General features: G+C 46.1%; 1 protein-coding gene across 1 annotated transcript in view; it reads left to right on the top strand.

Annotated features, from left to right (window-relative positions):
* Positions 1-17,443, top strand: part of cdk5 (cyclin dependent kinase 5) — a 75,831-nt gene that overhangs the window by 56,562 nt on the left and 1,826 nt on the right. The window contains exon 11 of the mRNA XM_063061028.1: positions 7,617-7,697. Coding sequence (XP_062917098.1) covers positions 7,617-7,697 — 81 coding nt within the window. The remainder of the gene's footprint in view (positions 1-7,616; positions 7,698-17,443) is intronic.

The following is a 17,443-nucleotide window of genomic DNA, read 5'->3' as shown; positions in this document are numbered from 1 at the left end:
TATTTGATATGATTTGGCAGCTTCAGAGCTTAAAGGTTACTGGAGAGAGTGTTTCTGCCAAGAGTGCTTGCGTGAGATTTTTGCTACGGAGAACAGTGCAGGCAATGATTGTAGAGAAGTATTTCTACTTTATATAGGTTGTGTATTTATCATATCGTTTCTGCTTTTACTATATGTTACTGTTATTTTAGGTTTTATGTGTTATTTAGCATGATTTGATAGGTTATTTTTGGGTCTGCGAACGCTCACAAATTTTTCCCATATAAATAAATGGTAATTGCTTCTTCGCTTTACGACATTCCAGCTTACGAACAGCTTCATAGGAACGCTGTACCTTAGGATGGCAGGGGAAACCTGTACTAGAGAAGCTGTATTGATCCAGTAGAAAATAATGGTGAGACCATAAATGATTAGAGCATCAGTTCTGGTCAGCATGAAGATCCTGAGTAAGGAGATTTACTGGAATGTTCCCAGTACCGAGGGGTTTCAGCTGCAAGGTTCAACTGGAAAATCTGGAGTTCTTCCTGGAGTAAAGGAGGATGTGCAGAGATTTGATTGCAGCATGTACTGTACAATCTTTACTGGCTTAACTACAGGAAATAAAGGGATGCTGTTGCCATTAGTAGTTAGTTCAAGGACCAGGGTGATAGATATGTAATATTGGGAAAATGGTACATGGGAATTTCAAGGGGAAAATGTTTATCCACAATACCATAAGACATAGGAGCAGAATTAGGCCATTTGGCCCATTGGGTTTGCTCCACCGTTCTATCATAGCTGATTTATTATCCCCCTCAGCTTCATTTCTCCTGCCTTCTCCAGGTAACCTTTGATACCCTTAGTAATCAAGAACGTATCAACCTCCACTTTAAATATACCCAATGACTTGGCCTCACAGTCGTCCGTAGCATTGAATTCCACAGATTCAGCACACTCCAGTGGAAGAAATTCTTCCTCATCTCTTCTAAATGGATGTTCTTGTATTTTGAGTCTGTGCCTTGTCCTAGACTTCCCAGTATAGGAAATATCCTCCCGAAGTCCACTTTCCTTAGGTCATTCAATATATTTCATAGTTTTAATGAGATCCCCCCCCCATCATTCTACCAAACCAGTAAAGGCCCCCTTTATTCACACTCTTTGCCTCCTGCCAGTGTGCTAATCTTCTATTCATACTAGTATCTTTCCTGTAATATCATGGGCACTTACCTCGTTTCGCAGCCTCCTTTGCGGCACCTTGAAAATCCAAATAAACAACATCTACTAACTCTGTTGTCTGTCCTGCCTGTTATTTCTTAAAATAATTGGAACTGATTTGTCATGCAAAATTTCCCCTTAAGGAAACAATGCTGACTTTGGCCTACTTTATCATGCACAGCAAAACATCATCCCTAATAATGTATTCCAACATCTTCCCAACCACTGAAGTCCAGCTAAGTGCCCTATAATTTCCTATCGTTTACCTCCCTCCCTTCTTAAAGAGTGGAGTGACATTTGCAATTTTCCAATTCTCCGGAACTATTCCAGAATCTTGAGAAATTACTACCAATGCCTCCACAGTCTAATCACCTAACTGTTTCAAAACCCTAGCTGTAGTCCATCAAGCCAAGATGACTTATCTACCTTCAGACTGTTCAGCTTCTCAAGCACCATCTCTGCTGTAATAGTGACTTCACTCACTTTTGTCATCTAAAACTCTCCAGTTTCTGGTATACTGCTGATGTCTTCCTCAGTGAAGACTGAAGCAAAAGTTTATTGAGTTTGTCTGCCATTTCTTTGTCCCCATTACTACTTCTCAATGTCATTTTCCAGTGGTCTGATATCCACTGTTGCCTATCTGAAAAATCTTTTCTGCTTTTTAGTTGCCTTCTGTTGTATTTAAAAGTTTTACAATCCTTTAACTTCCCAGTAAATTGTGTTATGTTTTGCTTTTATGCTTTGACTTCCCTTGTCAGCCACAGTTGCCTCATCCTCCCTGTAGAATACTTCTTTAAGATAAATTTATAATGCAACTTTTGAATTGCTTCCAGAACCTCCAGCCTTTGCTTTTCTGTGTCATCCCTGCTCGTGTCCCTTTCCAATCAACTTTGGCCAGCTCTCCTCTCATGCCTCTGTAATTAATTTTACTCCATTGCATTACGGATACATCTGATTTTAACTCCTCCCTCTCAAACTGCAGGGTGAATTCTATTATAATATGATCACTGTCTTCTAAGGGTTCCTCCGCTTAAAGTCCCTAATAAAAATCATGTTTATTACACAACACTCAACTCAGAATTGGCCTTTTTCCTGGTGGGCTCAAACATAAACTGCTATAAAAAGAAATCCTGCAGGCATTCGACAAATTCCTTCTCTTGGGATCCACTACCAACCTGATTGTTTTTAGCCGGAAGGTACTAAGTCACCTGGACCAGATGGACTACACCTCAGGGTTGAAATTGTGGAGGCATGAGTAATGGTTTTTCATAAATCAGTAGCATGTTTCCTGAGGAAATTGTAAATGTCACTCCATTCTTCAAGAAGGAGGGGAGGCAGAAGAAAGGAAATTGTAGGCCAGTTAGCTTAACCTCAGTAGTTGGGACGATATTGGAGTCATTGTTAAGGATGAGGTTTCGGGGTACTTGGACCCACGTGATAAAGTAGGGCAAAGTCAGCATGGTTCCCTTAAGGGAAAATCTTGCCTGACAAATCTGTTGGAATTCTTTAGGGAAATAGCAAGCAGAAGAGACAAAGCAGAATCAGTGGATGTTGTGTGCTTGGATTTCCAGAATGCCCTTTGACAAGCTGCCACACATGAGGCTGTTTCACAAGATAACAGCCTGTTGTATTACAGCAAAGATGCTGTTGTGGATAGACAGTGGCTGATTGGGAGGAGGGAAAGAGTGGGAACAAAGGGACCCTTTACTGATTGGTTTCACAGGGGTCGCTGTTTGTAACGCTTCTTTTTATGTTGTATGTCAATGATTTGGATAACGGAATTGATGATTTTGTGGATTTAAAAACGCAAACACGAGGAATTCTGCAGATGCTGGAAATTCAAGCAACACACATCAAAGTTGCTGGTGAATGCAGCAGGTCAGGCAGCATCTCTAGGAAGAGGTACAGTCGACGTTTCAGGTCGGGACCCTGTCCTGACGAAGAGTCCCGGCCTGAAACGTTGAGTGTACCTCTTCCTAGAAATGCTGCCTGACCTGCTGCGTTCACCAGCAACTTTGATGTGTGTTGTTTGATGATTTTGTGGCCAAGTTTGCGGATGATATGAAGGTAGGTGGAGGAACAGGTAGTAAGGTAGAAGCAGGGAGGCTGTAGAAGGACTTAGATAAGGAGAATGGGCAAAGAAGTGGCAGATGGAATATCTTGTTGGGAAGTGTATGGAATAAAAGCGTAGACTACAATACTTCCTATACAGGGAGAAAATTCAAAAATCTGAGGTGCAAGCGGACTCAGCTGTCCTTGTGCAGGATTACCTAAAGGTTCAGTCAGTGGTGAGGAAGGCAAATGCAATGTTAGCATTCATTTCAAGAGGACAGGAATATAAAAGCGAGAAAATGTAATGTTGAGGCTTTATAAGGCACTGGTGAGACCTCAGTTGGAGTAATGTGAGCAGTTTTGGGCACCTTATCTAAGAAAGGGGATGTGCTGACATTGGAGAGAGTTCAAAGGAGGTTCAAGAAAATGATTCTGGGAATGAAAATCTTATAATGTGAGGAGTGTTTGAAGGCTCTGGACTGTACTCGCTTGCACTTAGAAGATTGAGGGAGGAATCTCACTGAAACCTATCAAATGTTGAAAGGCACAGGTAGAGTGGATGTGGAGAGAGTATTTCCTGTAGTAGGGCAGGCAGAATAGAGTGACGCCCATTTAGAATGAAATGAGGAGGATTTGTTTCTAGCCAGGGGGTCGTGAATCTAGAATTCCTTTCTTTTGGTGGCTGTGAAGGCCAGTTTATTGGGTGTATTTAAGGCAGCGTTTGATAGGTTCTTGATTAGTCAGGGCGTGAAAGGTTATGGAGAGAAGGCAGGAGGATGGTGTTGAGAGGGAAGTGGTTCAGTTATGATGAAATGGTGGAGCAGACTTGATTGGCCAAATGGCCTAATTCTGCTCCAATGTCTTATGGTAATTTGTACCCCACATCCTGGCTACTGTTTGGGGGCCTGTATATGACTCACGTCAAAACTTGCAGTTTCTTAATGCTACCCTGAAGGATTGGACATCTTCCAATCTAATGTTCCTTCTTTCTAAGGATTTGATTTCATTTTTTACGAACAGAGCTACCCTACCCCCTTTGCCCACGTGCCTGTATTTCTGATACAATATGTATCCTTCGATGTTAAGCTCCCTACTGTGATCTTTACTCAGCCATGACTCAGTGATATCCCAATGTCATGCCTCCCAATTTCTACCTGCGCTACAAGATCATCTACCTTAATCTGTCTATTGCGTGCATTCAAATATAGCCACCTTCAGCCCTGTATTCATCACCTTTTTTCAATTTTGCTCCCTTGTTATTGAAAGTTAAATTTTTAACCATTTCTAAACTTTCTGTTTTTTTCCTGTGTTCTGGAGATTCTTGTAACCTTTTCTGCACTCTCCTTCCCTTTTACTTTATCTTCTCTTTTCCAAAACTGTTGAATCCACTGCCCCCTAACCCTACTATTTAGTTTAAAGCCCTATTCACCTTGTCGCCAGCGTGGTTCATGTGTAGCTTATCGCACTGCAACAGCTTCCTCCTTCCCCAGTACTGGTGTCAGTGTCCCACAAGTTCGTATCCACTTCCCACACCAATTTTGAGCCACACATTTAGCTCTCTGATCCAGTTATCGCTTTGCCAGTGACTTAGATAACAATCTGGAGAGTATTACCTTTTTGGTTCCTCAGTTTAATTTAGCCCCTAGATGCTCAATTTCCTTCAGCAGAGCCTCTTTCCTTATTCCTTCTACATCGTTGGTGCTCACATGGACCATGACAACTGGATCTTTCCCTTCTCACTCCAAATTCCTCTACAAGTTAGATGAGATGTCCTGAATCCAGACACCAGGCAGACAACACAGCCTTTCGGACTCTCAATCCTTGCGTCAGAGAAATGTGTCTGTTTCCCTAACCATACTATCCCCAATCAGAACTGCATTTCTTTTATCTTCCCCCCCTCTTGAATGGCTCCCTGATCCACAGTTACATGGTCTGGTTGCTCATCCTTCCTACAGCTCCACTCTCATCACGAGGAGTAACGATCTTAGACCTGTTGAGCAAACTCAAAGGCCAAGGATCCTCCAGCACTCTCTCCAGGATCCCCCTATTTGACTCACTCACAGTCACAATCGACAATAGGTGCAGGACTAGGCCATTCAGCCCTTCAAGCCAGCACCACCATTCACTGTGATCATGGCTGATCATCCATAATCAGTACCCTTTTCTTGCCTTCTCCCCATATCCCTTCACTCCACTATCTTTAAGAGCTCTACCTGAACTTTTTTTTTGAAAGAATCCATAGAATTGGCTTCCACTGCCTTCTGAGGCAGAGCATTCCACAGAACCACAACCCTCTGTGTGAAAAAGTTTTCCCTCAACTCCATTCTAAATTGTCTACCCCTTATTCTTAAACTGTGGCATCTGGTTCTGAACTCCCCCAACGTCGGGAACATGCTTCCTGCCTCTAGCGTGTCCAATCCCTTACTAATCTTATATGTTTCAATCAGATTCCCTCTCATCCTTCTAAATTCCAGTGCATACAACCCCAGTCGCTCCAATCTTTCAACATATGACAGTCCCTCCATCCCGGGAATTAACTTAGTGAACCTACGCTGCACTCCCTCAATAGCTAGAATGTCCTTCCTCAAATTTGGAGACCAAAACTGTACACAATATTCCAGGTATGGTCTCACCAGGGCCCTGTACAACTGCAAAAGGACCTCTTTGCTCTTATACTCAGCTCCCCTTGTTATGAAGGCCAACATGCCATTAGCTTTCTTCACTGCCTGCTGTACCTGCATGCTTACTTTCAGTGACTGATGAACAAGGACACCTAGATCTCGTTATACTTCCCCTTTTCCTAACTTGACACTATTCAGATTGTAATCTGCCTTCCTGTTCTTGCCACCAAAGTGGATAACCTCACATTTATCCACATTAAACTGCATCTGCCCACTCACCCAGCCTGTCCAAGTTACCCTGCATTATCATAACATCCTCCTCACATTTCACACTGCCACCCAGCTTTGTGTCATCTGCAAATTTGCTAATGTTACTTTTAATCCCTTCATCTAAATCAATGTATATTGTAAATAGCTGTGGTCCCTGACATCCTCTTGTCCCTGGCCAAAGACCAAATTTGAAGTGTTCAATGTAAAAGGTAAACACAGTGTCCAGGTAACATCGCGGATGCATCGCAGTGTTTGAAGCTCAAATTCCAGGTCATCAACTTCGAGCCTGAGTTCTTCGAGCAGCCAATATTGCTGAAGATTTGATCACCAGTTGCCACATCATACAACTACAACTTGTCACTTGATCCTATTACAGTTACAGAGTCAGACAGGTGGAAACAAGCCTTTCGGCCCAACTGGTCCATACCAACCATGTTGCCCCGTGAGCTAGTCCCACCTGCCTGCCTTTGGCCCATAGTTCTCTTAACCTATCTGTGTACTAAGCCCTCTCCTTTAATTTCTGTATACCCATGACTGTGTCGCCACCCACAGCTCCAATCTGCTAATTAAATTTGCTGATTACACTATACTGATTGGACTAATCTCAAATAATAATGAGGCAGCCTACAGAGAAGTCATCACTCTGACACAGTGGTGTCAAGAAAATAACCTCTCCCTCAATGTCACAAAAACAAAGGAGCTGGTTGTGGTCTACAGGAGGAATGGAGACAGGCTAGCCCTGTTTGACATCAATGGATCTGGGGTTGAGAGGGTGAACAGCTTTAAGTCCTCGGCATAAACATCACCGAGGATCTCACGTGGTCTGTACATACTGGCTGAGTGGTGAAAAAGGCACAACAGTGCCTCTTTCACCTCAGGCAGTTGAAGAAGTTTGGTATGGGCCCCCAGATCCTAAGAACTTCCTACAGGGGCACAATTGAGAGCATCCTGACTCGCTGCATCACTGTCTGGTATGGGAACTGTACCTCCCTTAATCGCAGGACTCTGCATAGAGTCGTGCAGACAGCTCAGCGCATCTGTAGATGTGAACTTCCCACTGTTGAGGACATTTACAAAGACAGGTGTGGGAAAAGGGCCCGAAGGATCATTGGGAACCCGAGTCACCCCAACCACAAACTGTTCCAGCTGCTACCATCCAGGAAATGGTACTGCAGCATAAAAGCCAGGACCAACATTAACCATCAGACTGCTTAATTCATGCTTGCACAACTGTATTTCTATGTTATATTGACTGTCCTGTTGTACATACTATTTATTATAAATTACTATAAATTACACATTTAGACAAAGATGTGAAGATTTTTACTCCTTGTGTGTATAAATGATGTAAGTAATAAAGTCAATTCAATTCAATTCAATGTCGGCTTTTAAATGTTGCTAGTGCGCCTGTCTTATTCTGCAGAATGTGAATATTTCTGGTTAATCTGTAAGTTCTAAGTGAAGTTTTCTTCTTTTCAGCCCTATCCTATGTATCCAGCGACAACATCCCTACTAAACGTTGTTCCAAAGCTCAACACTACTGGTCGAGACCTACTGCAGGTAAGGCAAATGTACTGCGAGGGGAGTAGGTGAGAAAGTCATCACCGTTCTGTTTTTTCTCAACACTGATTCAGAAACCCACAGACTCACGAGTTTCTGCTCTGTCAAAGAGGGTGGGTCACACTGTCCAGTGGTACTGAGGGAGAATTGCACTTTGGGAGGGGTGGTACTGAGGGAGAATGGCACTTTGGGAGGGGGGTACTGAGAGAGAATCACACTTTGGGAGAGGTGGTACTGAGAGAAACACACTTTGGGAGGGGTGGTACTGAGAGAATCACACTTTGGGAGGGGTGATACAGGGAGAATCACACTTTGGGAGGGGTGATACAGGGAGAATCACACTTTGGGAGGGGTGATACAGGGAGAATCACACTTTGGGAGGGGGGTACTGAGAGAGAATCACACTTTGGGAGGGGTGATACAGGGAGAATCACACTTTGGGAGGGGTGATACAGGGAGAATCACACTTTGGGAGGGGTGATACAGGGAGAATGGCACTTTGGGAGGGGGGTACTGAGAGAGAATCACACTTTGGGAGAGGTGGTACTAAGAGAAACACACTTTGGGAGGGGTGGTACTGAGAGAATCACACTTTGGGAGGGGTGATACAGGGAGAATCACACTTTGGGATGGGTGATACTGAGAGAGGATAAACACTGGGACAGGTGGTGGTGTGTGAGCTCTCAGAAGAAGTCAATTTATTTTGGGAATAAACTGAAGAATGGTGATGAGGATGAAGGAAAATGTAGGAGAGCTGTTTAATCTTCGGCAGTGGACTGCAGCAGTTTTCTTCTCGGAGAAAGGCTGTTTTACGAAGTTTTGCTGAGTCTCTGCTCGGGCCATGGCAGCAACAGTGGCTAGCAGCTTGCCAAGGATGGTGTCTGCAACTTTTACTGGGTGCTGGGATGGATTTCTCAAGCTGTCAACATAGGTAAATCCTCTCCCAGCTGGAGTACCTGGTCCAGGACGACCAGGTGAAGTGTTTTGTGGCAAATCCTTGATCTTCCGCTTGTATGGAGGAACATCATAGCGGCCCAGCTGTGCACTGGGAGGGAAGCACTGGAGTTTCATTGCACAGAGTTCCCTGCCTATCTGGAGGAGACTACTGTCCTTTCTGTCTTCTTGGAACTGCTCTTTGAAAGGCTGAAAAGTGTAGTGACTGAGTTTAAATGAGCAGGATTTTGATTTCTGACAGGTGGGGCTTTAACATGGCGGGCTGCAGCTCCGAAATGGCGAGACCTATTTCCTATGCAGGATTTGTAGCCTCTGGTGAAAGAACTCCTGTAGGGCCTCCACCATTAAGCCTGATAACTCTTAAAAAAAACGTGGTGCACTGTAATATGGCTGAACGCCTGAGTGCAAGGTAGAAGTTGGCTGTTGTGGCTGTGTCTGTGGGTGGGGATGAGGGTGTCATTGGGATCGCTAAGGTGCATCACAAGCCCCTTTTCTACCTCTGGTCTACGAGAGAGGAGTCCCTGGCCCTGAGTAAGGGGGTAAGGGTAAATGTGGAAGGGGTCTTAGTGCCACGAGAGCTGGCGACAGGCCCCATACAGAAGGTAACCCTCTGTAATATGCACCTTCACCTCTGCGAAGTAGACCTTCTCACTCATGCATTCTTTGGGTGAGGTGAGGTCGCTGGTCACTGTACTGCTCAAGCCAGACAGAGGTCGTTTTGGGCACGTGTAGACCCTCCAACATGAGGTATTTGTGGAACTGGAATAGCCAGGAAATACTGAGAGGTGTTTTCATGTGTGGGATGGAAGAGGGCATTACTGGATCCGCTGGGCTGAATTACCCTAAGTGCCAAACCACTAACTCCACAGTGGTGGTGCAAGAGGGAACTGCAGGGTCTCCCCCCAATTACCCTTGCCCCCATTGCCCCACTCCATGTTCTCTCTCCCACTGTTGTTCCTCCTGACCCTGTGGAGGAGGGTGGCAGGGATGAGAAGGTGAGGATGGGTGGGTTAAGGTAAAGGGCAGGAAGGCTAAGAGGAAGAAGAAAAATCTCCAGACCCTGCATCACAGGAGGAGTAGCCAGAACCTTCCCTTAGTCCAGCCGAGAGGGCATGGATATCTGTGTGGCTAAGCAAGTGCCTAGTGAAGCCATGAAGGAGGATGTGGGCCTGAGGACCAAGAGTTCCCCCAAAATGGAGGTCACCGGAGCTCCCCGCATCAGAGGTACAAATAGGAGGAGGTGTGCATCCTCTGAATCCGAAGATAGGGAGCCAGCTAAGGGGGAAGGTTTACCCCTGCAAAAGGCTTTGTGCTTGGGGCTCTCTTCCCTGGAGCAGGAAGATGGTCCCATTAGTCAGGGGCCATCTGTGGAAAAGAGACTTGGTCTCTGCCGGGACTGCCTTCCCTGAGCTTGTAGGATTTAGTTTAATGGGTACCCCTGCCAAAGAGGTTGTCTAAGGAGGTTGATTTATCCTCGGGGGAGTACTTGGAGTGCATATACACTGGAGAGGGAATTGACACTGGTGAACAGGGGTTACTTGTGGTAGGGGGTTGCCTGGGGTGGGGGGTGGTCTCCAGGATTGTATCTCCATAGAAGCAAAGCTTCATAGAAGATGCTGTGATGTGACGAGAAGGACACTTTTGAAGCCAAGATGGCAGAGGAGCCTATCCCCAGCAGTGAGTGTCAGACTTTCACCATGAAGGAAATTCGGGAGTTCTTAGCTGACTCTTGGTGCAATCAGTATAAGGCCTGACTAGCTGCTGACCGATAGATGGACCTGCCTGGGGTTGTGTGATCCGACCACACCATCCCTCAAAAGGGGAGGGATTCGGAAGTAACTGGGAAGGAGCAAAGCTGTTTCGGGGAGTTCCTGAAAGTTGTGCTAGTGGTGCAGAGGCACAGGGTAAGGAGGCCTGCTCCTGCTAGCCAGGGCACTGGCAAGAAGATATAGCACTATCATGAAGGTCACAGTAGCAAGTATTAATATCAGGGAGTCTTACTGCAGGTTCCACCATCTCTTTGTTCTCAGGGAATGGAGATATGAAGTGAGATTCCTGCAGGAAACCCACACCATTCCAGGAGATAAATCTACCTGACATGATTATTTTATGCAACCCTGTTCTTGCTCGACCTAGAGTTGGATGGGTTGACTTTGGAATTCCTCTGGGCTTGCTGGGACATACTGAGTGCTGACTACACCAGAGTCCTGGGTGAAACGCCCCCCGCTTGGCATAGGGCGGTCGTGGCCCTACTGCTGAAGGGGGATCTTCACTGCCTGGGGAATTGGTGCCTGGTGTCTCTCCTGTGCACCAAATAAGTTCTTTGCCTGGTTACTGCCAAATCACTGTCCCAGATGATCCATCCAGACCAGTCCTACACGATCCCAGGTTGGTCCATTCAGAACAATGTCCACCTCGTTTGGGACCTGATCCATCTGTCCCAGGAGGCTGGCCTGTCAGCAGCCTTTCTCTTTCTCGATCAGGAGAAGGTGCTTGACTAGGTGGATCATGACTACCTCCTTGGGACTGCACGCGTTCGGACTTGGACTATGTTATGTTGCCCATGTCCATCTGTTGTATGCTGCCACGGAATGCCTAATAAGGGTCAATGGATCCTTGACTGCGCTCTTTTGCTTGGGGATGGGGTGGGGGGTGCACGTCATGGCTGCCTGATGTTGGGGCATCTGACTCTGTCTGTACAGTGCCTTACCTGTGCCTGCCCGGAAGCAGTTAACAGGACTTGTTCTGCACAAACCGGTGATGAAAGCAGCCCTCTTGGCTTATGTGGACAATGTACTGCTTATGATCACTGACCCAGTTGACCTACACATGATGCCAGACTGTCAGCAGGTCTTCTCTGCCGCCTCCTCTGCTAGGGTCAACTGGAGAAAAACTCTGGTGTTTTACTGGGTAAGTGGGAGGTGGACTCCCTCCCAGAGAAGCTAAGACCATTTGTGTGGAGCACCATGCTCCTCCTCTACCTGGAGGTCTACCTAAGCTCTGCCATGGAGACTTGGCCGGTGAACTTGCAGGACTTAGAGCTGAAAATCTCTGCCCCCGACTGGGACACTGGTCACGTGTGCTCTGCACAATCTCTTACTGGAGTCGGGCATTGGTCATCAACCAGCTGTTAGTGTCCATGCTGTGGTACCGTCTGGTTACTCTAGTCCCACTCACTATGTTTGTCACTAGGACCCAGATGAAGTTGTTGGACAACTTCTGAGCCAACAGAAGGCATTGAACATAAGAACATAGGAAATAGGAACAGGAGTAGGCCATCTGGCCCATTGAGCCTGCCCCGCCATTCAATAAGATCATGGCTGATCTGTCCGTAAACTCAGCTCCATCTACCTGCCTTTTCCCCATAACCCTTAATTCCCCCACTATGTAAAAACCCATCTAACTGTATCTTAAATATATCTAGTGAGGAAGCCTCAACTGCTTCCCTAGGCAGAGAATTCCACAGATTCACCACTCTCTGGGAAAAACAGTTCCTTCTCATCCCCGTCCTAAATCTTCTACCCTGAATCTTGAGGCAATGTTCCCCAGTTCTCGTCTCGCCTACCAATGGAAACAACTTTCCTACATCTATCTTATCTATCCCTTTCAAAATTTTGTATGTTTCTATAAGATCCCCTCTCATTCTTCCGAATTCCAGAGTATAGTCCCAGGCGACTCAATCTCTTCTTGTAGGTAAATCCCTTCATCTCTGGAATCAACCTGGTGAACTTCCTATGCACTGCCTACAAAGCCAGTATATCCTTCCTCAAGTATGGAAACCAGAACTGCACACAGTACTCCAGGTGCGGCCTCCCCAGTACCCTGTATAGTTGCAGCATGACCTCCTTGCTCTTGAATTCAGTCCCTCTAGCAATGAAGGCCAACATTCTATTTGCCTTCTTAATAACCTGTTGTACCCCCAAGCCAACTTTTTGTGATTCATGCACAAGCACTCCCAAGTCCCTTTCACCATTTAAATAATAATCTGCTCTTCTATTATTCCTTCCAAAGTGGATGATCTCGCATTTACCAACGTTGCATTCCATCTGCCAGACCTTGACCCACTCACTTAACCTATCTATATCCCTCTGCCGACTCTCCACACCCTCTGCACAATTTGTTTTTCCACTCAGACTACATCCACACTAGACTGGATAATTTTGAAAACACCAGTTTCGAGTAAAAAACGACGGGCATCCACACTAGGCGTTTTTCAAAATATCTCTGTCCATATTAAAACGGATATTTGGGTGAATATGCCCTACTGGACATGCGCAGACGCATCTACAGAAAACAAGCGAAGAGGAAAAGGAGGGAGAGAGAAACCGGGGAATTATAGACCGGTTAGCCTAACGTCGGTGGTGGGGAAACTGCTGGAGTCAGTTATCAAGGATGTGATAACAGCACATTTGGAAAGCGGTGAAATGATCGGACAAAGTCAGCATGGATTTGTGAAAGGAAAATCATGTCTGACGAATCTCATAGAATTTTTTGAGGATGTAACTAGTAGAGTGGATAGGGGAGAACCAGTGGATGTGGTATATTTGGATTTTCAAAAGGATTTTGACAAGGTCCCACACAGGAGATTAGTGTGCAAACTTAAAGCACACGGTATTGGGGGTAAGGTATTGGTGTCGGTGGAGAATTGGTTAGCAGACAGGAAGCAAAGAGTGGGAATAAACGGGACCTTTTCAGAATGGCAGGCGGTGACTAGTGGGGTACCGCAAGGCTCAGTGCTGGGACCCCAGTTGTTTACAATATATATTAATGACTTGGATGAGGGAATTAAATGCAGCATCTCCAAGTTTGCGGATGACACGAAGCTGGGTGGCAGTGTTAGCAGTGAGGAGGATGCTAAGAGGATGCAGGGTGACTTGGATAGGTTGGGTGAGTGGGCAAATTCATGGCAGATGCAATTTAATGTGGATAAATGTGAAGTTATCCACTTTGGTGGCAAAAATAGGAAAACAGATTATTATCTGAATGGTGGCCGATTAGGAAAAGGGGAGGTGCAACGAGACCTGGGTGTCATTATACACCAGTCATTGAAAGTGGGCATGCAGGTACAGCAGGCGGTGAAAAAGACGAATGGTATGCTGGCATTTATAGCGAGCGGATTCGAGTACAGGAGCAGGGAGGTACTACTGCAGTTGTACAAGGCCTTGGTGAGACCACACCTGGAGTATTGTGTGCAGTTTTGGTCCCCTAATCTGAGGAAAGACATCTTTGCCATAGAGGGAGTACAAAGAAGGTTCACCAGATTGATTCCTGGGATGGCAGGACTTTCATATGAAGAAAGACTGGATGAATTGGGCTTGTACTCGTTGGAATTTAGAAGATTGAGGGGGGATCTGATTGAAACGTATAAGATCCTAAAGGGATTGGACAGGCTAGATGCAGGAAGATTGTTCCCGATGTTGGGGAAGTCCAGGACGAGGGGTCCCAGTTTGAGGATAGAGGGGAAGCCTTTTAGGACCGAGATTAGGAAAAACTTCTTCACACAGAGAGTGGTGAATCTGTGGAATTCTCTGCCACAGGAAACTGTTGAGGCCAGTTCATTGGCTATATTTAAGAAGGAGTTAGATATGGCCCTTGTGGCTATGGGGGTCAGGGGGTATGGAGGGAAGGCTGGGGCGGTGTTCTGAGTTGGATGATCAGCCATGATCATAATAAATGGCGGTGCAGGCTCGAAGGGCCGAATGGCCTACTCCTGCACCTATTTTCTATGATTCTATGAAATGGTATGATATTTAGGTTTCTGTGGCGGCATTGTGCTATTTCCATTGGTCAAAAACTAGAGTACCAACAAAAGTGAAAGAAAGTTTTCAACAATGTCTTCGAGGAATACAGAGAAAACCTCCGCTGGAAGAAGCAGACCGGACTTCTTCGTTTAGACGGACAATGAAGTCGAGCTGTTTCTGCGAGTTACAAACAACTACAAAGTCAGCAAAGCAGTGGGGAACGTGGAGATGTTTAACTCCAAACAAGCTATTAACGTAGACAATAAAGTAAACAACACACACATGAAGCCATCCTCTATCCAAGATCAACAAGAGAGTGGAATCTTCTGCCGCCAGACCTGGGCAGTATTTCTGACATTAATATTTTTGAAGATAGACTCAATCAAATCAACTTAGGGGGTCTAGTCAAAAAAAGCTCACTTTACAATTTAACTCTCACGCTGTTCACACTGACTGCGCGTTATAACAGCCGTCCGGCAGTGCTAGCGCAGTACCAAGCAGAAGCAGAAAAAGCATTGTTGTCGTCGTGTTGTCATGTGGTTTTTAAATATCTCCATTTACCCCATCCACACTACAATGCGCAACAATTGTTTTCAAATTTACACACTCTGGAGAGTGTTTTAGAAAAACTCCGTTTTCGGGCGATGAAACCGCCATTTCAATGTGGACGGAGGGTCAAAATGAAGAGAAAAGGCTTCATTTTCAGAATTATCTGGCGTAGTGTGGACATAGCCTCAGTTCAGTTTCATCAGCAAATTTTGCTACACTTCACTCAGTCCCCTCTTTCAAATCATCAGTGTAAATGGTAAACAGCTGCGGGCCTAGTACCGACCCTTGTGGCATCCCACTCACCACTGACTGCCAACTGGAGAAACACCCATTTATACCAACTCTCTGCCTTCTATTGGTTAACCAATCCACTATCCATGCCAATACACTTACTTCAACTCCATGCATCCGTATCTTATTTATAAGTCTCTTGTCCGGCACCTTATCAAACGCCTTCTGGAAATCCAAGTATACAACATCCACCTGTTCCCCTCTATCCACTGCACTGATTATGTCCTCAAACAACTCCAGTAAGTTTGTCAAACAGGACCTGCCCTTTCTGAATCCATGCTGAGTCTGTCTAATGGAACCACTCCTTTCTAAATGTTTCGCTATTTCTTCCCTAATGATATCTTCAAGCATTTTCCCCGATTACAGATGTTAAGCTAACTGGCCTATAGTTGCCTGTCTTTTGGCTACGTCCTTTTTTAAAAAGTGGCGTGACATTTGCTGTCTTCCAGTCCGACGGGACCTGCCCAGAGTCTAGAGAGTTTTGATAAGTGAATACCAACGTGACTACTATAACCTCTGCCAATTCCCTCAGCACCCTGGGATGCATCCCATCGGGACCAGGGGACTTATCTACCTTCAAGCCCTCTAGTTTGCTCATCACTATCTCTTTAGTGACAGCGATTTTATCAAGGTCCTCACCTCCCATTTCGTCCATAACATCCTTCTTTGGCACACTAAGGCTGATTTATACTTGTGCATCAACTCGACACCGTAACCTACGCAAGTGGCCTACACGCGTTGTGAGCATTTATATTTGTGCGTTGGTGTGTCTGCGTCGCTCTGCAATTCGGGCATGTCATGCATGCGCACACACCTGCCCGCGCAAGGCTTCATGGTCATGGTAGTCTTTCTCAGGGTAAACAAATTTAAAGCGAGCGTCATTTTTGGTAAAAGTGAAATGTGTCCTCCATAATTTTGGAGGTCTGTAAAGCTTTATGGAAAGCATTGCAGCCAGAGTTCCTTCCCTGCCCTTCAGTCAGCCAATGGGAAGCTATTGCAGCATTGGAGGAAATGCGATGCTACCAAGCGGACCAATCTCAGTTGTTGCAGTCTGTGTTGCTGCGATGCATAGTTACATTTTGGGAGAGGTGAGCGTCAGGTTACGGCGTAGGGATCCACCTAGGGTTTGCAGCGACACCGTGCTTACGGTGTCGAGTTGACGCACAAGTATAAATCAACCTTTAGACCTGTCCTCCACTGTGAAGACAGACACTGGGTCTCTGTTGCTGCCTTGAGTCTTCCAATTGCAGAGAATGGTCAGTCACTGGTGTGCGTATATACCCAGCTGGCAACTCTCTGCCTCAAGATTACAGAAATACATGTATACTGAGCACCCTCCAAGGAAGCATGTACTGGTGACATATTTTTGTTGCCAAGGGCATTGCCTTCAGGATGGCATGTGATCCCAGTGTGTGCTTTGGCCGTGCCGCTATGTGGGAGCTGCTGGGGTTTTTCCAGGAGCTGTTGTGGGTCTGGCATAGTGTGCTCTGGTCAGATGCTGTGTCACAAGGAGCAGCACTCGTGCTGTCGGGTGGCCGGGAGGGGGGGGTTGTTTCCTATCCCACCACCATGGGTGTGGAATGGCTGTGGCCATGGCAACCCCCGCTCTGCTGGAGGTGCTTGTGGGACCTAAATCCCGAGATCTCCTTTGGGAGCTGGTGGTGAGACGCCTCGCAGGGGTCCTGCTGTGCCGTTCCACAGCGTGCTAAGACAGTTCCTGTACGGGCTGTCCTTACACACTTTTCACTTTATTGCTCTAATCTGCCTTCTGAACATGCCGTGGTGGTCTTTCTTACCATCAGGCAGTGAGAGAGGCCCCCAATGGAAGCCTCAATGCAAGGGTCTTTCCCCTGTACATTGGGGAACTAGGGTGGAGGATGTACCATGTACGGAGCAGTACCATGTAATAGATTCCTAAGCAGATACACTCTTATCCCATCGACTTGCCTTTTCTGTGGACGGGAGGAGTCAGTGTACCATGTACATATAGAATGTCAGAGGCTACATCTCCTGTTTGAATCTATGAAAGGGCTGCTCCTCAAGTTTCGGCTGCATTTCTGTCTCATTCTCCATGGTTTATAGGCACCCAGTAAGGAGGGGGGAGGGTCCCTCATAGGATGTCCTGGTAGGCTTGCTCTTGCACCTGGCCAAACTGGCCTTTCAGGGGTACATGCAGCGAGCTGTCGAGGGTTCTGCCCGAGCTGGCTGCCT

This window comes from Mobula hypostoma, chromosome 1, assembly GCF_963921235.1.
Source record: "Mobula hypostoma chromosome 1, sMobHyp1.1, whole genome shotgun sequence".
Lineage (NCBI taxonomy): Eukaryota > Metazoa > Chordata > Chondrichthyes > Myliobatiformes > Myliobatidae > Mobula > Mobula hypostoma.
This window is presented reverse-complemented; position numbering and strand designations above follow the sequence as displayed.